At 39.7% G+C, this 24,102-nt stretch overlaps 1 protein-coding gene across 1 annotated transcript in view; it reads right to left on the bottom strand.

The window, feature by feature from the left end:
- LOC126249638 (uncharacterized) overlaps positions 1 to 20,285 on the bottom strand; it is a 31,328-nt gene extending 11,043 nt beyond the window's left edge. The window contains exons 1-2 of the mRNA XM_049951315.1: positions 20,122 to 20,285; positions 12,501 to 12,606 (exon numbers count right to left, since the gene is read on the bottom strand). Of these exons, the coding sequence (XP_049807272.1) occupies positions 12,501 to 12,606; positions 20,122 to 20,175 (160 nt within the window). The 5' untranslated portion in view covers positions 20,176 to 20,285. The remainder of the gene's footprint in view (positions 1 to 12,500; positions 12,607 to 20,121) is intronic.
- Between the last annotated feature and the right edge of the window lie 3,817 nt (positions 20,286 to 24,102).

The following is a 24,102-nucleotide window of genomic DNA, read 5'->3' as shown; positions in this document are numbered from 1 at the left end:
ATGAATGCAAAGAATAGTTAGAAGACCTTGAAGAATCAAGAGTTTCCAAACAGTCACACAACACTGAAGTGTTTTTCTTCAAAAGTAATGGTAAAGTATACACAGCATCACATTATTACTTTATCATCACTATTACAATGTAAGATCTGCCCCAAAACAGTACTATTAATTATTTGATGCAAGCAGATTTCTCCACTTTGTAGTATCAATGGGAGCACTTCCCCACACTTTACTTTTCACAGAATGGAAACTTTGAGCTGGGAGAAGGCATTGCAGTTGAGAACTTAAAGCTGTTCACAGAAATGTAGAGGTCAGCTGCCTGAAGTGCTCCTGAGGCAAATTTGCACTTGACTGTGCCCACTTGCAGAGACTGGGGTATGGAAATATTGTCACATTAAAAGCACAAGGAAAACTAAGTTAAAAGGGAGAGTAGAACATTCAGATCCCAAGATGAAAGGGACTCAACCTTAGTGAGGACAGGGGTAGACAAAGATGTCTGCCTGTCTTTCCTTTCTAACATCCCCTAAACTATCCCTCTCTCCCCCCCTGGGAAGGACCTATTAGTTACAAAATCTAAATGATTTGTCTAACGGCAGTTCTATACATTTTGCCTCCTTGAAACCAAGTACTGGCCAGAAATTCTGTCTCAAATTATGATTTTTCCTTTGATACGTCATCCTCCCCCTTTCAAGTATTTTATTATCCTGGCCAAGTTCCCTGCAATCAATAGTTTCACAAAGGCTGCAGTATTCTAAGCTTAAGAAGGGCCCATTGTAATGTGGGATAGCACTAAATGTAGCTCACACTGTTGCACTCACATATTGATAATTACACTGTCAAGACAACCCTCAGAAACTGTAACACAATGTGTCACATTGCTTGCAGTGCAACTACCAGACACAGCTCATGAGATGCCACTGACAACATGACATGACTACATTGTGCAAGGAAACAGATGAAGCATTTCTTTAACTGAGGCACTTATTTGTGTATTGGTGAATTGTTAATTCTTTTTATTAATACCACTGAGTTTTAACACTCACTTCTCAGTTTAGCAGATTTCAATGTTTGTTTAAATTCATTTCAGATCATATCACAGGCACGGGCCAATAAAAATAAATTAAGAGCACATAATTAGCAACCGCATCATTGCACATGTTCTACAACTGGAGCCCCAAAATTATGAACAAACACTAGGGCCTCATTCTAAAAGACAAATACTAGCTCCTCCCACTCCCCTCCCTAAATACTTGCACGTTACAATAGCTGTAATGAATACTGACATGCCTAGAAATAACCATAAAGAGTGAAAAATGTGATAAGCTGACAAACTTGCCATTTGTTTGTGATAAAGGAACGAAAGTGAAGCCACACAAAAAACAGGAAAATTATCTTTTCTTAACAGTGCAGTAAGTAACACTACAAATGTCCGATACAAACATTAGTTAGAAGAGTGTGCCATAGTGGAACTTAATCGAGATACCTGTTTTTCATAGTATGTTACCTATTTCACCATTTGAGCATACTGTCCATGAAAAGCTGGTCTTTGGGGAGTTCCAGTCTGTCACAAGGTTTTAATTTGCTAAAAAAATTACTTATGTTTGAAGGTCAGTCATTTAAGAGGACATGTTTTTCTATAAAAAGCTTTGCAACTAACAGAACAGGATGGCAAGTCAGTAACTAAATAAGCTACATGCTGTATTAGCAATGTAATCTTGCTAACTACACTGTGTTAGGTTATACTGAATGAATGTTTTGATATAAATATTATAATGAAATTTATAATTACATAATGGTAAGACAGCTTACAAAACCAGATTTTGAAGTTTAAGTCATTTCACAGAGCAGATGTGGACTGCACACAACTGATCGGTTGCGAACTGTACATTAAAACAGAACTTCTGACAATAGAAAATTAAGGAGTTTGGATCTAGATAAGTTAAAAGAATCAGAGGTAGTTGCAGAGAAAAAAAATTAGGCGACGTGGGTCAAATAGGAGAATACAGTAGAAGACAAAAGGATAGCTTTGAGAGATTAAATAGTGAAGGTAGCTGAGGATCAAAAAGGTAAAAGACAAGGCTTACTAGGAAACTTTGGATAAGTCAAGAGATAATGAATTTCACTGATTTAAGAAGAAAATACAAAAATGTAACATATGAAGCACATCAAATGGAATACAGACAACTAGAAAAATGAGTGACAGGAAATGCAAAATGGCTAAACAGGAGTAACTGGAGGACAAATGCAAGACTACAGAAGTATGCAGAACTAAGGGAAAGGTAGGTACTGCCTATAGGACTATTAAAGAGAAGTTTGGAGAAAAGAAAAGCTGCTATATTAATACCAACATCTCAAATGGAAAACCAGTGCTAGGCAAAGACAGAAAAGTTAAAAGGTGAAAGTTATATATAGAGGAGCTATACGAGGGAAATGAACTTTAAGGCAATATTGTAGAAGGGGAAGGGGAAGTATATGAAGATGAGATGGAAGATAAGATACTGCAATTCGGTTTTGTTTTGCTTTAGGGCACAAAAAACAGCTGGGGTCATACGCACCTAAGTCAAAACTATAGAAGGCGAAGACAGAGGAGTTAAAAATGACTGTCATCCCAACTGACACAATAGAAGACAGCTAAAAACAGGCATGTGGCCAAAGGGCTAAAAGAGAGACCATACAGAAACATAGGTCCAAAACTAAAAATTAAATGGCCTTCACCATATTGCTTTGGCAGATAACAAGTAAGACTCAGTTGACAACCCGTGCGTCATTTACTGAAATGGCCGATAACTCAGACCACAAAGCCAAGCAGGACTGTAAAAGATTAAAAAATGGACATTCCATCATCAGTAAGTGGCAGACAGTTGAAACTTGAGTGCAATGTGTACAAAGTGATGGGGTAGTGCCACTTAGCAAATGACAATGGCTAAAAAGGCAATGTCCAATACGCAGCAGAGTTAAAATAACCTCCTCCTGGCAGGAGGGCCGAGAGGTGGTCATCCAAGCCCGTGGGAGAGGCTTAATAAGCTGGAGCTTATTCCTGTGAAGGGAAAACCATTGGTGATGCCAAAGTGACACCACCTCCTGACAGACAGCAAAACAGAGCTCACCAGAAGGAATATAGGTACTCTCGGGCTGAGGTACAAAAACTTCAGCTTTGGCATCAGTGTCAGCAGCCTCGTTTCCAGATGGATCGACATGACCAGGAACCCACAGAAACATCACACTGGCTCCACCAAGAGTGAGCAGTTGACAGCTTTCCTGGACCCGTTGCACTAAGGGATGGGCAGAGTACAGCACACACACACTTTGAAGGGCACCGAATGAGTGAGCAGATGGCAGACTCACAAAGGCTGTATCGCCGGATTTTCTCTGTGGCCTGATACAAGGCAAAGAGCTTGGCTGAAAATACTGAGGAGTGTGCCGGTAACTGATATCAAACGACATGGGTGCCAATGACTAAGGCACAACTGACTCCACAGTCAGACCGAGAGCCATCAGTGTATACAAAGGTACTAAAGCGAAGTTCCATCCAAAGGTTGTGAAATTGAAAGTGATAGACCGAGGCTGGATTAGTGTCCTTGGGAAGAGAATGTAGGCCAAGGTTATCACAGGCCACTTCACGAAGCCAAGGTGGCGAAGGGTTCACACCCACCGGAAAAGTGCAGGTAGTGTAAAGTTAAGCCACCATAACCAGTGCCGAAACTGGACTCCAGGAGGTAACAGAGACGAAGGATGAGCCCCATACTAACGATCAAAGAAATCATCAAAGAATGAAGCACAGGATGGGTGGCCACACATGGCAGACAAATGGCATGCATACCTGCTGAGGAGAAAGTCACGGCGGTAGGACAAGGATAGTTCAGCAGCATCAGCATACAGACTCAACCAGGCTAGTGTGAAAGGCGCCCATGGCCAAATGAATGCCACAATGGTGGATAGTGTTGAGATGGCGTAAGAGGGATGGGCGTGTAGATGCATAAACAAAGCACCCATAGATGCGTTTCGAACAGACAAGGGTCTGGTACAAATAGAGGAGGGTGGTTCAATCGACACCCCAGGAAGTACCATTGAGGACATGTAGGACACTAAGGAACCACGTACAGTGGGCTGCCAGGTACATGGGAGGACCAAGAGAGCTTCCTATTGGGCATGAGCTCCAGGAAATTCGTAGTTTCAACAAATGGAAGGGCAACAGGCCCATGCTGTAAAGAACGTGTGAGAAACCACTTGCATCGCCAGAAATTCATACTGACAGTTTTGTCAGTGGAAAAGCGAAAGCCACTGTCGATGCTCAAAGAGTAAAGATGATAAAGACACTGCTGAAGATGCCACTCACTGAGACAGGTCCGTGGAGAACTGCAACAGATGGCAAAATGATCAACAAAAATGGGGCTGGAGATGCCCGGTGGGAGACTGGCCATGATAGGGTTGATGGCAATAGCAAAGAGGATGACACTCAGGACGGAACCCTGAGGCACACTGTTTTCATGGATGAAGATGTCCAACAAGGCAGAACCCACACACACCTTGAAAACTCAATCTGGTAAAAACGCCTGAAGGAAACAGGGCAGGTGGCTACGGAAGACGTATTTGAAAAAGAGTACGGAGGATAACAGTTCTCCAGCAGTTGTCATACGCACTCTCCAAATTGAAAAACACAGCCACAATCTGGGAATTCCACAGTAAGCCATTCAGGATAAAGTAACGAGATGGTCACTGCAGAACGCCTCACTCGAAATCCACATTGGCATTCATCAGTGAAGTGCGAGACTCAAGCCACCATACCGGCCGGGCAAGAATCATATGTTCCATCGCATTGCAAACACAGCTGGTAAGAGAGGTGGGGCAGCAGCTAGAAGGAAAGTTTTTGTCTTTACCGGGCTTAGGTGTGTGTACGACGGTAGCTTCACGCCAGTGTCCAGGAAATGTGCCCTCTGCCCAGATGAGGTTGTATATGTTAAGCAGAAATTGCTTGCCTGCAAGAGAAAGGTGCTGCAACATCTGAATGTGGATGGCATATTGTTCTGGGGTAGAGGATTGGAATGAACTGAGAGCATGATCGAGCTCCTTCATAGTGAAGGTGGCATTGTAGCACTTACGATTTGGAGAAGAGAAAGGTATTGCTCATGCCTCCTCCTCTCATTTCCAATTGAGGAATGGAAGGTGTTGGAGATAGAGAACCGTCTGAGTTTGGCCCACACTACAGAGGAAGGGGTGGAACTGTTAAAAGAACTAGTGAATGAAATACAGCTAGCTCTTTTGCTTTCCCAAAGAATGTGACAACACTATGCTCGCATTTGTTTATAATGAATGCAGTTTGCCATTTTAGGATGATTGTTAGAAATTTGGACAACACGTCTCTGTGTGTGAATTGCATCGTGGCATGCCTCAGTCCACCAAGGGACTGGAACACGGCATGGTAAAGAGGAAGTGCGAGGAATGGAACATTCTGCAGCAGTAAGGGTAACATTCATGAGTTATTTCACCTGGCCATCACTCCTGGGGAAATAATGTTGTTCAAAGGTTGCCAGGTAGGAGTAAAGCTGCCAGTCAGCATTAGTAAGCTGCCATTTAGGCGTGCACGTGGATGGGGTAGGAGTCAGTTAATGGGTAGCACACATGAAATGCTCACTCTAGTAGGTGTCAGGAAGAAAAGACCACTCACGACAATGGGCAACATGGGCAGTGCAGAAGAATAGGTCCAAATGGGAATAGGTATGCGACGAGTTGGGAAGGAAAGTGGGTGCTCCAGTGTTAAGACAGAAGAGGTTAAGTTTGTTAAGAAGGTCAGCCAAGAGGGCACCTCTCTGACAGGTCCTGGGAGAACGCCAAAGGGGATGATGCACATTAAAGTCACCAAGTAGCAAAATGGGGAGGTAGCTGCTCAATAAGCTGAAGGAAGTCTGCCCTGGTGACATCAAATATGGAGGTACATAAATCGTGCAGAGCGAGAAAGTCAGGCGGGGAAGGAAAAGGCGAACTGCAACAGCTTGAAGACAGGTCGTCAGGGAGATGGATTGACTATGATTGTCATCCCATATGAGATGGAATGCCGACCTCAGGGGGAAGGTCAAAACAGATCGGTAAGTAATATGAAAGCTCAAAGTGGTCATGAGGGCGCAATTTCATTTCCTGAAGGCAGAAAACAAGGGGATGCTGTGATGCTAAAAGCAGCCATAAATCCTCCTTGAGGGACAAAAGGCCACAAACGTTCCATTGGAGGACAGTCATGAGGCGGAAGAGATGTAGGGGTGTCAACTTGGCAGCCGCCAAGTGACAGCTGGTGTAGAGTCACTACTACAGGGCACAGAAGCACGAGGATCCTGCTCCATGGGGTCCACAGAAGCATCAGCTTGCTAGTGCAGTCGGTCTGTGGAGTTCAACACTGAGAAACTGTTGGTGGTGTGCAATGGCGAGAGAGGCCGGCCGGGCTAAGGTATCACGTGGCAACACAGTCGAAGAGGATCTTCAAGTTGACAAAGGAGAAGACCATTTGCCTTTGATGGACTTCTTCGAGCCTTTCTCATTAGAGGAAGACTCTGGTGTTGTTTGGCTGGAGGGACGGAGGAAGTCTTCATCGGAGTACTACTCCTGCCCTTTCCAGCCTACCAGTTGTGTAGCTGGTGGCTTTCCCACTTGAGCCAAAAGTTTGACGGATTGTTGCACAGCAGGACGGGGGGAATGGTGATGCTACCTTGACACTGGGTGATTTCACAACCTCAGGGCCGAATTTGAGGTTGCATGTCTGCATGACCATGTCCTTCATGGAGTGAGGGGTAAGAAGAACAGAACTATAGATGCCCGACAGAAGAATGCAGGGTTTTTGACTAGCCGGTATCTTGAGAGCTACTGGGTAAGGCACTTTTTCCTTTCCCTGAATCTCTCTGACACCACGCTCATCAAGATACATGGGACAACCCCAAAAGGAGGTCGCATGGCCGCCATTGCAGTTGATACAGCAGGGAGAAGAAGGCGGACAGTCGCCCTCGTGCGCATCCCTACCACAGGTGGCAAATTTGGCTGAGTGTTGGCAAGACGTTGTAGCGTGGTTGAAACGATGACACTGGTAGCACTGAATCGGGTTTAGTATATACGACTGGACTGTGATTATTTCATAGCCTGCTTTTATCTTTGACCAAAGCACCACTCTATCAAAGGTGAGGAAAAGAGTGAGGGTGAGAGCTAAGGAGGAATCTACCTTTCTCATTACACAATGGATGACACTGATACCCTGATCAGAGAGGTAAGATTGGATTTCGGCTTTGGTTAGGTCGTCATGGAGCCTGGTATAAATGACACCACAGGAAGAATGCAAAGTACTATGAGCCTCAACACGAACGGGTAGCCGTGGAAATGTGAAGCAGCAAGCAGTTGTGCTTGAAAATCAGAAGTAGTTTCCAAAAGCAAAGTGCCATTCCATAAAGAAGAGCATGATTTCATAGGGCCGGCAATTACAACAAAACCTTTCTGAATAATGAACGGATTTACTGTGTCGAATGACTGACCATCTTCAATATGTGAGACCACGAGGAACCGTGGTGCAGTAGGAAGGGTCTTCGAACCATAAGCCTCATTACATTTACGTTTTGTAGACATTGATTGGAAAGATGATTGACTCACCACGAGGAAATCCCCCATGATTGCCAGCGTCTCCGATGGTGTGCCCCTTCCAACTGGGGGCCTTCACAAGGGGGTGCACCTGACTTAGGTGATTGTTCACACCTCTGGTCACAGCGCCTGAACACCTGACAGAGGGACCAATCGGCAATTTGTGAAGGTCGCAGGTCAGGCGATCATCCCTCCCTGCGCCTGGCCTGTACCAGGGGATATGTGCAGACCCTGCCACTCAACCCAGGGCTGGAAATTATGCATTACACAGTCACCTGTTATGCATCAAATGCATAGGACAGCCTTCAGGAACGCACAGGGAGGACGAAGAAAAAGAGGAACCTCAAACACTGAAGCAAACGAATGAGAGGAGAAGAGAGAGAAAGGAAAAGGGAGTGAAAAACAAAGGTGAGACGGTTTTTACATCAGCGGAAGACAATGCAGAACATTCCTAATAACATCCCAGATATGATCCTGAAGTGGAGGGAAAAAGAACAGCAAGAGGATGGGCATGCAGCGGAGAAGGGAAAAAATGCTGCAAAGGCTGGGGCCCCGTGGTAGCCAAACATGAACCCACGAAAGAGTGGAGAGCCCCCTTGGGGGAATGATATTGTGAGAAAACACACAGCATCGAAGTCTAAACAAAACCCCCTGAGCGGACGACATCTCTCAGAATTACTGAGAGCCTTGGGACAGTGAGCCAAGATAAAACTATTCCACCTTGTGTGCATGATGTTATGAGACAGGCAAAAATACTGCCAGACCTAAAGAAGAATGTAATAATTCCAATTCCAAAGAAACCAAGTGCTGACATGTGTGAATGTTATTTAACTATCAAATTCATAACTCGTGGTTTCAAAATACAATTATTTACGGAAGAATGGTGCAACTGGTAGCAACTGACCACTGGAGCAATGTAAGAACATGTGGCACAATAATGACCCAAGGATTATCTTACATGATATATTAATGGAAGGTAAATCAATGTTCACAGCATTTATAGATTTACAGAAAGCTTATGATAATGTTGAATAAGCTATAGTCTTTGGAATTTTGCAGCCACCAGGAATAAAATACTGGGACAAAAAGGTTATACATAGCTTGTAAAGAAATCAGATTGCAGTCAGAGGACATGAAAGGAAAGCTACAGTTGAGAAGGGAGTGAGACGGGGTTGCAGCCTGTCCACAGTTTTCTTCAAACTCTATGTTCAGCAAGCAGTGAAGGAAATGAAATAAAAATCTGGAGAACAAATTCCAGTTCACAAAGAAGAAATAGAAACTGTAATGTTTGCTGATGATACTGTAATTAACTCAGCAAATGACTGAAGACCAGTGGAACAGAATGAATATTGTCTTGAGAAAGAGGTTATAAGGAGGGCATCAACAAAATTAAAACAAGGGTAATGGAATATAGTGGAATTAAATCAGGTGATACTGAAGGAATTGGATTATGAAATGAGAGAGAAAGTAGCAGACAAGTTCTGCTATTTGAACAGCGAATTAACTGGCGGCTACAGTAGAGAGCATATAAAATGCACACTGACTATAGAAAGGAACTTATTTCTGAAGGAGGAATTTGTTAACGTTGAAGATAAACATAGGTGACAAGAAATTTTTTCTGAAGGTATTTAGTGTAGCCAGGTATGGAAGTAAAACACTGACAATAAAAAGTTCTGACAAAAAGGGAATACAAGCTTTTGACATGTGGTGCTCTTTAAGAATGATGAAGATTAGATGGGTAGATCATATGACTAATGAGGAGGTACTGAATCAAATGGGGGGGGGGGGGGGGGGGAAGTAATTTGTGGCACAACCTGACAAAGGAGGGATGACTAAATGGTCATCAAGAATAGTCAATCTGGTTTGGGAGGAAAGTAAGGGGGGAAGGGGGGAGAAATATCAGAGGGAGGACAAGGCATGACTACAGCAAGCAGGTTCAAATAAATGCAGCCTGCAGTAATTAATCAGAGAAAATAAGTTTGCTCAAGATAAACTAGCATGGAGAGCAGTAAATTTCCTTTACTTTGTGTCTATGGTCACAAATTTTTTGTCATAAGACTATCAGTTTCAGTCTAAGTTTCATAAAAACATGTCCTAATATACTGGAGCCATTGTGGCATCATCAAATGCTAAACACAAAATCAGCACCAGCATTGTCAAATGTATGTACTATTACTTATACAGAAGAGTCATCTTGTCAGCAGCATTACTGTTCAAAACAAACTTGTGCTGTATCAAATCAATCTTGTGACTAAAGACAACAGCAAAAACAATGTTAAAATGAAATTTTCATTTGTAATTTTCAAGTTTGAGAAGCAGGTAACTTAACAGGATTTAGAAGGCTTTATTCAGAGGAGCCTACAGTACAGTAGTCCCTAAATGACAAATTCCTGGCACTCCACTGAAGCATTTCTTCAGAAAACCTACTGATACTCTACTATCATGTAACATGTGGCTTTGGGGCTCTGTGGTGTGCTTAGATTACATTTCTTCAGGGTTCAAATTCCAGTCAGTCCTAATCTTTTTATCCATCACTTATACCTCTTTATCACCTCTTGCAAGTTTTGTTAATTTGAAAACAGCCGAACATTTCCGCGATTATGAACCCACATTAAACTGTAGGTCCTCCTATAACTGGCTGTGCAAGTCAGTCCAGTGATTGGAGCAAGGCAAGAGTATAATACCTTCAATGCAGCAATGCCTAATGAAACACTGTGTTCAAACCAACCTTTCTGCTGACAACTTCATTTTTTTTTTAACCATTGAACTTTAATCCTGTGAAGTATTAGACTTCCTTACACCTAAAGCATAGGAATGCTATCTGTGTAAGCAAGCACTCTAAGCTGTTTTCATTTGATACATAGCTACATTAGCCTAAGAATTATATTATCACTTTAAAATGCATACCGTAACATACTACTGCTGATCTGTGAAGGGCATTACAAAATACCGCCTCACTTATTCACCAAATTTCTATATGATTATTGATACATCATACTTGGGTACACATGCCATTTAAGCGTCATAGAAAAAGTCTACACACGCCCCAACAAAATTTGGTATGGAAGCTCCTTTAAGCTCATCCAGTGCACGTGCTTTATTGGTCTACACCCTCAATTTCAGGAAGAGACCTGATGAACATGGTGGTCAAGAAATGTCAATTGTGAGAAATTAGGCAACCACTAAATATAATGCTAAAAGAATTCATTGAAACTTTACAACAGTAAAGCTGTATTATTGGAACCATATTCAGTTGCAAGAGCTTCATCTATCATGATTTTCTAACAACAGGAGGTGGGGAAGACAAACACCATGTCACTGACTGTAACTTGTAATTTAGAGCGCACTGGTAGCACCAGGTCTCATCATCTGCAATGATGCGGATATCGAACAACATATGATCACAGTGCTTTAAGTGATGCTACGAGAAGTGTTTGCTGATCGTTGCCAACAGCTTTACAACTGATATCAGATGTGTGTTGTAGCTAATGTTGATTACTTTGAAGGCCAGTAAGAGCAGTTTGTAACTCTTGTTTCCTATATATAATTTTTTTTTGGGACCATTCAATGAGCTTTTCAGGTGCACAATGTATGGGCAATAACAGAAGTTTTTGTTGTTAATCACGTAATTGGCAAAACCCTTTTCAGTCATACTGAGAATCACGTCATCAGTCATCACTTCCAGAATTTGTTCTAAAAATGTTACAAATCTTTTGTAATCTTGAGTCTTCAGTTGCTAAACCTCAGCCATAATGTAAGGGCAATAATGAAGTTGTAACCTCTGACAGTTATCAGACACACACATAGCGGACATGCTTATGAGCTGCCTAATATTTAGTAGTGTCCAATGTCACATACATTCGCGATACTTTCTAATGTTCTGATCGATGGATGACCCTTTCACAGATTTTACCCCTGAACTGTTTCTCTGAAGTTATTCACCCACAACAAAATTTTGTCACAGGATGGAACATGTCCTCTTCAACACATCCTGAAGTGCTGGGCAAATTGATTTAAAAGAAAATTTTCCAGAAGAAATGCATGGTGCTTACTAGCAACAGCACTATGGCCGTGAAAATGGCATCAAATAGGCAACAGTTACAATGTTGTGACAGACTTTTGCTACATCTTGTATTAATCTGTAGACGAAATGTTTTTTGACTTGCTGCAAATTGCTCTATTTCACTCAGTGATTCTGTTTGGAAAATTAGCAGCTCTTTTCTTTTCGAACTATGTTTGCCTATTTTGTTTTCCTAATAAATTCTTCAAATTTGAACATCACACTATGTATGTATATATGTAAATAACAATATCTAATCCAGTAACACCTATCTAAAATGAGAGGCATTAACTAGTAAGATAAAGCACAGTGTCCTTAAGGAAGCACCCTAGCATTTACACGACATGGTTTAGAAGAAATAACACACCTACATGCATTGAAATCATGTCCACTCTTGACAGTATTCCCATATTAAAGTAATTTGATGAAAAAAGTTTACATGTAAGCAAAAAGCACAAAGCTCTTATAGGGCCCCCAAACCACATGTTAGCCTTAGGATCACAGTTAACAGCAACCTATAGCTAAAGAGTGGGTAAAGGCACAGACACAGAAAATATGCTTTCTCCAGCTATAAATCAAAGACAAAAATCCGGAAACTATCTGAAATGATTTCTCAGAGATTCTAATACCGAGCCTGCTGGAATCTACCCACCCCTATTTTTCACTATAATTGTCTAATAATGAAACAGCAGAATCTCTGGACTGTGAAACAGTTCATCTAACAGTTCACTGACGTAAATGAACGACACTTTTCACTTTCTTTGAAAAGCTACCATTCTGCATGCACAATTACAAAGATTTTTACTTCTTTCATGTATTTATGTTTACTTGCCAAATATTGCGACACCCCTGAAAATTATCCTCTGATTAGCAGCTGGTATGCCACTGGTTTCAGAAATAGCTTGTTTAAGGGATTGAAGAGTTGCATCTGCAGCAACCTGCAACAGATAATACAAAGATGAATGAGTGGCATGGGTAACTTATGAAAAAATTAAAATCCCTTACATTGTTAACAGGCATTTCTGAATTTTGAGTAATTATGATTTACATACCATGAACAGAAAATTATCCCGTAATGTCACTTTACTAATATCTTGATTAGGATATAGGATACATGAAATTTGTAACTTCATTGGTACACAACCACAGCTAACGAGATGCACAAGCGTTTTCTGCTCAAACACTCACATTTACAAAATTTTTCCTTCAATGAGCTGTTCTAGCAGACTAAAATTTGCATAAGAAATGTACAGCAGTTACTTTCCTGTGATTCTATATATTGAAATTACAGCAACATTTGTTCCTTAACACTACACAGTAACCCTTAAAAACCACTCTAGATGGAAATAGTGGAATTCTGATCTTCCTGCCTAATTTATATTGTAATTAAGAAGCGGAAAGAAGCATCAAACAAATCAAGTGACAATAGTTAAAAAGCAGCAGATACTGCAGAAAGCCCATGGTTTATATGTAAAAATTAGTGTTCCAACACAGTCTCCAAATCATACAAATCTCAACAAGCTTTAGGCAAGGTACTTGCTCAGATTCAAAGATCACTCCCAAAATGTCCTAAAAATAAACAGTTCTGATAAAAATTAGTGAATTGCTTCAGCTTGTGATAAAAAACCACATAAAATGTTATAAAGGATTTAAGTTTCTATAAATGTGACAACACATTACATCATCACCCCGGAAGGAAAAGGTGGTACTGTCACTAGACTAGGTCTTTCATAAGAAGAAACAACGGAATAAATGTGTCTATTATGATACTTAAAATTAAACATTCAGATGCAAAAACCAGTTTCTATTGTTCGTGGAAAGAAAGATTGTCGGAATGCCTCTGTGTGGACTCTAATCTCTCTGATTTTATCCTCATGGTCTCTTCGCGGGATATACGTAGGAGGGAGCAATATACTTCTTGACTCCTCGGTGAAGGTATGTTCTCGAAACTTCAACAAAAGCCCGTACCGAGCTACTGAGCGTCTCTCTTGCAGATTCTACCAATGGAGTTTATCTATCATCTCCGTAATGCTTTCGCGATTACTAAATGATCCTGTAACGAAGCGCGCTGCTCTTCGTTGGATCTTCTCTATATCTTCTATCAACCCTATCTGGTACGGATCCCACACCGGTCAACAGTATTTAAGCAGTGGGCAAACAAATGTACTGCAACCTATTTCCTTTGTTTTCGGTCTGCATTTCCTTAGGATTCATCCAATGAATCTCAGTCTGGCATCTGATTTACCGACAATTAATTTTATATGGTCATTCCATTTTAAACCACTCCTAATGCCTACTCCCTGATAATTTATGGAATTGACTGCTTCCAGTTGCTGACATGTTATATTGTAGCTAAATGATAAAGGATCTTTCTTTCTGTGTATTCGCAGCACATTACACTTGTCTACATTGAGATTCAATTGCCATTCCCTGCACCATGCGTCAATTTGTTGCAGATCATCCTGCATTTCAGTAAAATTTTCTATTGTTGCAACCTCTCGATATACTACAGCATCATCCGCAGAAAGCCTCAGTGAACTTCCAATATTATCCACAAGGTCATTTATATATATTGTGAATAGAAACAGTCCTATGACTCTCCCCTGCAGCACACCTGAAATCACTTACTTCGAAAGGCTTCTCTCCATTGAGAATGACATGACGTTTGGATGTAGCTGTATTGCGTTGATGTACTGGTGGATATTGTGTGGTATGACTCCTGTAGTTGATAGTATAATTGGTATAATGTCAACTTTATCCTGATGCCACATGTCCTTGACTTCCTCAGCCAGTTGGATGTATTTTTTAATTTTTTTTCTCCTGTTATCTTCTGTATATTTGTTGTATTGGGTATGGATATTTGAATTAATTGTGGTAATTTCTTCTTTCTGTTGGTGAGTATGATGTCTGGTTTATTATGTGGTGTTGTTTTATCTGTTATAATGGTTCTGTTCCAGTGTAATTTGTATTCATCATCCTCCAGTACATTTTGTGGTGCATACTTGTATGTGGGAATGTGTTTTATTAGTTTATGTTGGATGGCAAGTTGTTGATGTATTATTTTTGCTACATTGTCATGTCTTCTGGGGTATTCTGAATTTGCTGGTATTGTACATCCACTTGTGATGTGATCTATTGTTTCTATTTGTTGTTTGCAAAGTCTGCATTTATCTGTTGTGGTACTGGTATCTTTAATAATATGCTTGCTGTAATATCTGGTGTCTATTGTTTGATCCTGTATTGCAATCCTGAATCCTTCTGTCTCATTGTATATATTGCCTTTTCTTAGCCATGTGTTGGATGCGCCTTGATCGATGTGTGGCTGTGTTAGATGATACGGATGCTTGCCATGTATTGTTTTCTTTTTCCAATTTACTTTCTTCGTATCTGTTGATGTTATGTGATCTAAAGGGTTGTAGAGGTGGTTATGAAATTGTAGTGGTGTAGCCGATGTATTTATACGAGTGAGTGATTGCTTTGTGTATTTTGCTAGTTTGTGCTCGTTCTATAAAGAATTTTCTTAAATTGTCTACCTGTCCATAATGTAGGTTTTTTATGTCTATAAATCCCCTTCCTCCTTCCTTTCTGCTTAATGTGAATCTTTCTGTTGCTGAATGTATGTGATGTATTCTATATTTGCGGCATTGTGATCGTGGAAGTTTATTGAGTGCTTCTACGTCTGTGTTACTCCATTTCACTGCTCCAAATGAGTAGGTCAATATTGGTATAGCATAAGTATTTATAGCTTTTGCTTGTTTCTTGCTGTCAATTCGATTTTCAGTATTTTTGTTGGTCTTTGTCTATATTTTTCTTTTAGTTCTTCTTTAATATTTGTATTATCTATTCCTATTTTTTGTCTGTATCTTAGATATTTATAGGCATCTGTTTTTTCCATCGCTTCTATGCAGTCGCTGTGGTTATCCAATATGTAATCTTCTTGTTTAGTGTGTTTTTCCTTGACTATGGCATTTTTCTTACATTTGTCTGTTCCAAAAGCCATATTTATATCATTGCTGAATACTTCTGTTATCTTTAGTAATTGGTTGAGTTGTTGATTTGTTTCTGCCAGTAGTTTTAGATCATCCATTTATAGCAAATGTGTGATTTTGTGTTGGTATGTTCCAGTAATATTATATCCATAATTTGTATTATTTAGCACGTTGGATAGTGGGTTCAGAGCAAGGCAGAACCAGAAAGGACTTAATGAGTCTCCTTGGTATATTCCACGTTTAATCTGTATTGGCTGCGAAGTGATATTATTTGAATTTGTTTGGGTATTAAGTGTGGTTTTCCAATTTTTCATGACTATGTTTAGGAATTTACTCAATTTAGGATCTACTTTGTGTATTTCCAATATTTGTAGTAACTATGAGTCGGGTACACTATCAAAAGTTTTTGGTAATCAATGTGTACATAGTGTAGCGACCTTTGTTTAGTTTTAGCTTGATATGTCACCTCTGCATCTATTATCAGTTGCTCTTTACATCCTCGTGCTCCTTTGCAGCAGCCTTTTTGTTCTTCATTTATAATTTTGTTCTGTGTTGTATGTGTCATTAATTTATGTGTAATGACTGAAGTTAATATTTTGTATATTGTTGGTAGGCATGTTATTGGGCGATATTTTGCTGGGTTTGCTGTCTCTGCTTGATCTTTAGGTTTCAGACAAGTTATTCCTTGTGTAAGTGTATCAGGGACTGTGTATGGGCCTGCAACGTAACTGTTAAATAATTTAGTTAGATGTGAAGGTGTTGAGGTGAACTACTTTAGCCAGAAATGTGCTATTTTATCTTTTCCAGGGGCTTTCCAGTTGTGCGTAGAATTAATTGCCCAGGTGACTTCATGTTGCAAAATTATCACTTCAGACCCAAGAAGAATATAATCAGTTAACACACCAGAATAGTCAATGTAGCCAGATTTCTTATCTACTGTTTTATGGGAAGGAAGCAAAGTTCCTTTTTTAAAGTGACAAAAGCTGAGAATGTTTGAAAGAGCATTTGTGCTCTCCAGACTAATATCGCTGAATTGTCTCCAGACTGACATCACTAAATCGCTCTTCAGAGAGGTGCAGAGTACAGGCACTGGAGACTTTAACAAATCACCATTTACACAGCAGTAACATAGTTACCAATCAAAATGCTATTTTATCTGAGCAGCGAACCCAGCAATACTTCACAATTGCTAAATATTTATGGGAGTTAGATACATGTCCTGATCTTCTGACCCCTCCCCTTCTCGCTAAACTTTAGCCTTGTTCATTGTTATTGCAAACAAAACTTGATAGGGTATTGAAGTCTGTTTTAAAGGAGACCTGAACACTGCTGTTTAAGAAATTTATAGCCTACATCCACTTCAATTTTTATTACAGTATCGTGTAAAAATCTGAAGAAAATCTGTAAAGAACTTTTTGATATTTTGGGAACAATGTTAAGCAACATTGTGTCTTTATGCAGCAGTATCTATTATCTGCAACATGGTAAATGAGCTGTTCATGCTTTTAATCAAAAATACTTCAGAATCTAAAAAATGTATCTCCTAATCTTACAGTGGTGGAAATATTCTCTATGGGGCTAGTCAAAATTTCAAACAGCGATACACAGCCAACATAGCTTTCAGCAAGGAAGTTTACTATTTTGTGTCATACTGGCACTTCCTTTGTACATCCCATGGAGAAGGGGCTGTTGACAGTGCTGAATGACTGCTGATACATCTAATGTCGCCGCACATGAATCCTAGATAAACTCATTTTTCACTGCACGTCTTTTGTACAAACTGAAAAATCTGTAACTGATAAAGCTAATACGATAGAAGTTCCAGCATATCAGGCAAAAAGTCACTAACAAGTTACAGCAGCACTAGAGCAATATATCTCTTCCAAACACTCATTGAGTTCAGTGTTCAAAGCACTGAGAAATACACAGTTGAGGTAAGTTTGTTTTACGAGGATGATGGTGTACAGTTGACCACAGTGGTTGTATATGTTGTGAGGAATTGTGTTTTTTGGAAGTAATGGATAAATATTGATGCCAATATTATCATCATAACATTTTGTATTCACTACCCTTATGAGGTTTACTGTCCCATTCAGGGAATTGTGACAGCAGCTATATTACAAGTGGAGAGGAAGGCACACTTCTCTGCATTACATTTCTGAAAAGGCAGCAGAACTGTTCACATGAAGGAAATTACTAAACATTGGAAAATACACAGTCCAGTCATATTAATGTGGCCACTACCTATGTTTGACGTCAAATTGCAATAGCCACTCAGGCTGCAGGTGGCAGCACTAGCAGTGGAGGATGGTATAAAACATGTCAGGGGGATGTGGCATACAGTGCAATCATTGTCATAATGCACAAACAGAATGAAGTATCTGATGTCCAAAAAAGGACATGGTCAGTGGCTTTCAGGTCAAGGATGAAAGCATTTCGAAAATGTTTAAGTCTGTACATAGGTCATGTGCCACTGCAGTTAAAGTATACCATGCATGGCAAAATGGCACTATCTAAAAGTGGTGCTGAGGCATCTATTGTGTACCACAGACCATAGAATTGCTGGGGAAATTTGTAAGGACAGAGACTTGCAACTATTGAGCAGCTGACTGCCCAGATGCACCACAGAGGTACCAACAGTGTCTCCTCAACAACATTGCAGCAAATATTGCTGAGCATAGGTCTTTGCAGATGGTCACGTAAATATGACTGGACAGTGTATAACATTTAAAGACAAAATGACATTCAAGGAAAAGAGTGGTGGACAAGTTATTGAAAGGGGCTTACACTAAATGAAGGGTAAATCTCCAAGTAAATACAAAACCCTGACTTTCCTTAAAGAGGATTCAATGGAAAAGGAATGACACAGTTGGTCGATTTCAGGGAGGGGACCAAACCGCGAGATCATCAGTCCCATCGGATTAGGGAAGGATGGGGATGGAAGTCAATCATGCCCTGTCAAAGGAACCATCAGGGCATTTGCCTGAAGCAATTTAGGGAAATCACGGAAAATCTAATGTGAGTCAAGTGTGGTAACCACTGCACCAGCTCACTCTGTAGGACACCGGGACTTTCATTTTAAAACCTAAACATAAGCACGCTATCTTTCGGGTGTGATTATTGTAAACTAAGGCATATGCCCGAGAAAGATATGGCAAAAATATGACAGCATTTAGCAACAAAGGTAACAGGAATGGTGAAGCAAACCATACACCTTTGGAAAAATAATTACGGGGGAACACATTTACCTCGGTGGTGGTAATTAAAATGGTTTGTAAACACAATGACAACAAAAACCCTTAAATAAAATCACAATATTAAATACAAATAAAAACTTTCATTCTATATGCAACTTAGGTATCAGTAACTGCAACAGTTCCTAGAAAACTTTTTTATCCTTTTATTGGAAATAACTACCTGCTGTAAAAGGGACATACAACAGAAACCAAAAATAAATCTTTCATGAAATACCAATACAGCAATTAACATTTTTATCTCAACTGAACACCACCAGATTGTGCTTCATCTTTTCACATAATCTGGATATCAAACACATGAAGCCAAGACAATCAATACACATATTCGAGTCACAATTGGAATAATTCTACCTTACTATCATTAACAGCTCTGAAAGTTCTATAGACTAGATGACAGCCAAAACAATACACTGAACTCAACATCTGAAAACCCTCAGCAGTGACTTCATGAATGCCAAGCAGAAATATTCTCCCACTGCAATTAGCTTCCTTTATAACAACATATGGCTACAGATAACACAATTGTATGAAATGCGATGGCTTCATTTTTAGAATCTATATGGAAATAATTAAGGCACAAATGCATGCCAAACACCTTATTTGTGTAGACGTTTCTTGGAATTTTGCTTATCGAAACTGACGGCTCTCTCTTGAAGAAATCAAGATGTTGCACTTAGTCGCTAACGATTTATGAAAAGTAAACAAACAATGTTTTTCCATTTATCTGTGACACAGCTTTACCAAATATATATATGTTTTATGAAAACTGCTACCGATGGTGGATTTGACATGACAACAGAGTAAGTTTGTGTGAACAACAAATGACAGTGTGGAAATAAAAAAAAGCGTGAACTTTTCCAAAATTACTTGAGGCAAATACCGGGAGGATTCTCCAAGAAAACAACGGTCGATCCCTACCACCCGCCGTCGTCACCTCATTATAGACCTGTAAGTCTTTACACATGATTTGCCTTTATATTAAGCTCAGAAAATACAAATCATTCTGATATCACACTTGGAAGATTAATTTACTTACAGAAGTTGGGAAAATTAGAAAGCACCGTCAAAAAGGTTTCGCACACAATACCATATTCTTTTTGGCTTGCTTTCGAAGTTACGAATTGTCCGAAAACGTAAACTTCGCTACACTACATACACACTTCTTAATCCCTTGTGGTCGCTGTCTATGTATACTTCTATTTCTTACCTCCACCGGTAGCAGGGTACTGCTATCCGGAACTTTTACACTGATTTTCATCATGTTCCAGCACTTAGTAAGAGATTTGTCTGAAATCGGTCTCTGCAAGCAGACGCCAAACTCTTAACAATATTCAAATATCAATTTCCATCACTATCGATATTATGAACTGCAAAGATGAGACTCGGAAGCGTCTAGTGATCTCTGGAAGCACCATTCAACAACCTTCTTCACAACAGTCTAGAAAGTAAAATAATCGCATTTTACTACTGTGAGTCATCATTCATCAAAGGTCTCGTTATAATAATTTCCTTGAATTTTACACTAAGGTATTCGTTTCATTTTTGTCTTTCGTTCCGATGACGCCCAGTGCGAATCATAATCAGTATGCGCAGAAATCGTACTTACACGGTATTCGGAAATTCCCGTTACAAACTTCTAGGGCTTGTAGAGGGGAGTAAGTAGATAATATTTTGAACTGGAATCCATGTCCGGATCGTTTCCGTGCTATAATTATTTGAAAACATGGTGGTAATGCGACCACTTTTACAAGTAACTGATTAGACATGACCAAGCAAATCACTTGTTTTACAATTGAACTCATTAATAACTAAAGAAGTTGCTCCTGTACTCATTGACGGGCTCTTTTCAACGTGATAGTGTACGGCTTCTTCTAATTTGGGTGTGTGACGTCTCCTTGGAGAACCACAGTCACGCTTGCTGACAGTGACATTTCTCAAAGTCATTGTCTAATTGTGACGAAAAGGGTATGCCATGGAGACGGACGTCGTGGAGAGCGAGCTTCATACATGCGACGAATCACTCTTCCATTACTGTGAGCTTCGCCACTCAGAAGGATCATGTCAGTGTATTCTGCAGATGAGATTAGATTAGATTACATTCAGTTTTCGTTCCATGGACCCAAAAATGATATTATTCTCGTGGGTGTGGAACATATCAGAAAGTATAACACAAAAAAACAAAATACATTTGAATATAATACTTACTACACTGATCATTTGTCTGGAAACTGTCAAAATACATTGCAGTAAACTGGAACTGCTAATATTTACAGAATAAATACATTGTCGCAATGAAACACTGTTATGCACTTTTAATAAATTTATCATACACAGAATACCTAATCTTGATTGTTGTGATCAAGTGCTGTGAAAACTGAAATCTAACATACGTTTTTCCTTAGCTTGCCTAATAGACCCTGTGGAGATATTCATCTGTAGGTTAGAAGGAGTTGCCTATCAAAATGTCTTTCAGATTCTCTTTAAACCGTGCTTTATCTGAAACCAAAATTTGTATGGTGGCTGGCCATTTATTGAAAATGCGTGTTTCTGAATATAGGACCCCTTTTTGGACCAAGGTAAGTGATTTTAGGTCTCTATTTAGATTGTTCTTATTCCTAGTATTGATTCAATGTATTGAGCTATTGGTTGGGAATAGAGATATACTACTTGCAACAAATTTCATTAAGGACTAAATACACTGAGAAGCAGTGGTTAGAATACAAAGTTCCTTGAATACGTTTCTACATGGTGTTCTTGAACTTACTCTGCAAATGATTCTTATTACACGCTTTTGCACGCTCAAAACTTTTGCTTGGTTTGATGAGTTACCCCAGAATATGATCCTGCATGACATAATAGAATGAAAGTAAACGAAGTATGTAAGTTTTTTATTTTATGCATATAGTGGGTCTTTTCAAAGTTTAATGACAGTGTACTAGCTTTAAACCATTTATGAACGTCAATGAAAATGTGATTATCAGCTATTTCTCAATATTTACTTCACTTGTTACTTACTGCAATGTTTGTATCCTCTGTAGACAAAACAAACATAGCATCTGGCAGTGTAACTATGACGAGAGATCATTAACGTACACAAGACAAAGCAATGGATCCAAGATGGAACCTTGAGGAACACCACATCTAATTAATTCCCAATCAGATGAAGGCTGACTACTCACAGGTAGTTCGCAGTGACACCCTATGTTTTCTGTTAGTTAGGTAAGAATCAAACCTTTTCGGAGCAGTGCTGGTGACACCATAATATTTTAACTTACTTAAGAGGATGCTGTGAGTCACACAGTCATAGGCTCTTGACAGGTCACAGAAAATGACAGGAGCCTCAAATTTACTATCTAATGAATTAAGTATATTCTCACTGTGTCAATAGCTTTATCTGTATCAGAACCCTTAAGAAACCCAAACTGTGACTTGGACAACATATTATTTGCAGTTAAATGCTTAAGGAGACACTTGAGCATAACTTTTTGAAATATTTTTGAAAAAGACAGCTAAAGTGAAGTGAACTGGCCGTTAGTTTGATGGTGTCTCTTTATCTCCCTTCTTGTAACGAGGCTTAACCTTACCGTATTTTAGCCAGTCTAGATATGTTCCACTGATCAGAAATTGATTACACATATAACTTTAGATAGAACTCAACTTGCATGAGCCCTCTTTGATTAACTTCGTTGATATGTTATCATACACCCTAGAATACTCAGATTTGTAGGATTTTATGATGGATGCTACTCCTTTGGAAGATGTAAGTGTCATTTCCATTTTACTAAGTTTATTTTTAAAGAATGGTCTCAGAAAATCTATTGCAGTGTTCACCAAAGCTGATAACCCCATGCTGTAATCAACAGAAACAAAGTACTTGTTTAGGAGGTTTGCAACACTACATCCACTTGTTACCAATGCATTATTTATTTTTGGAACTCTGTTCATCTTCCTTTTTGATCCCACCTGTCTCTGTCTTCACATACAGTTTTTATTTTTTGCCAGATGTAATTATCTTTTTCTAATAATAAAACTGCTCTGATTTCTGGATTACTTGCTTCAGTGCTGTAAGGTATTTTTTGTAATGCATTACAATGATAACATCAAAGCTATACCTAGATAGTAGATAGTCTCCTTTTTGTCCCACATGATATCTTTATTCCTTGTGTAATCCATGGTTCATTTTTTGACTTCGTTTGATTTCACTTACCTTTAGGGGAATACAATTTTCAAAACCGGAAGTAACTTTATTAATGAATGGTTTGTATTTTCCATTTGAGTCAGAAGTATTGTAAACATCTATCCAGTTCATGTCTTTGAGCAATCTCCTACAGTTCTCTAATTTTGAGTGATTTACTCTACATCTACATCTACATTTATACTCCGCAAGCCACCCAACGGTGTGTGGCGGAGGGCACTTTACGTGCCACTGTCATTACCTCCCTTTCCTGTTCCAGTCGCGTATGGTTCGCGGGAAGAACGACTGTCTGAAAGCCTCCGTGCGCGCTCTAACCTCTCTAATTTTACATTCGTGATCTCCTCGGGAGGTATAAGTAGGGGGAAGCAATATACTCGATACCTCATCCAGAAACGCACCCTCTCGAAACCTGGCGAGCAAACTACACCGCGATGCAGAGCGCCTCTGTTGCAGAGTCTGCCACATGAGTTTATTAAACATCTCCGTAACGCTATCACGCTTACCAAATAACCCTGTGACGAAACGCGCCGCTCTTCTTTGGATCTTCTCTATCTCCTCCGTCAACCCGACCTGGTACGGATCCCACACTGATGAGAAATACTCAAGTATAGGTCGAACGAGTGTTACGTAAGCCACCTCCTTTGTTGATGGACTACATTTTCTAAGGACTCTCCCAATGAATCTCAGCCTGGTACCCGCCTTACCAACAATTAATTTTATATGATCATTCCACTTCAAATCGTTCTGCACGCATACTCCCAGATATTTTACAGAAGTAACTGCTACCAGTGTTTGTTCCGCTATCATATAATCATACAATAAAGGATCCTTCTTCCTATGTATTCGCAATACGTTACATTTGTCTATGTTAAGGGTCAGTTGCCACTCCCTGCACCAAGTGCCTATCCGCTGCAGATCTTCCTGCATTTCGCTACAATTTTCTAATGCTGCAACTTCTCTGTATACTACAGCATCATCTGCAAAAAGCCGCAT

Source organism: Schistocerca nitens, chromosome 3 (genome assembly GCF_023898315.1).
Source record: "Schistocerca nitens isolate TAMUIC-IGC-003100 chromosome 3, iqSchNite1.1, whole genome shotgun sequence".
Taxonomy (NCBI): domain Eukaryota; kingdom Metazoa; phylum Arthropoda; class Insecta; order Orthoptera; family Acrididae; genus Schistocerca; species Schistocerca nitens.
Note: the sequence above shows the minus strand (reverse complement) of the source record. Positions and strands in the feature narration are given on the sequence as shown.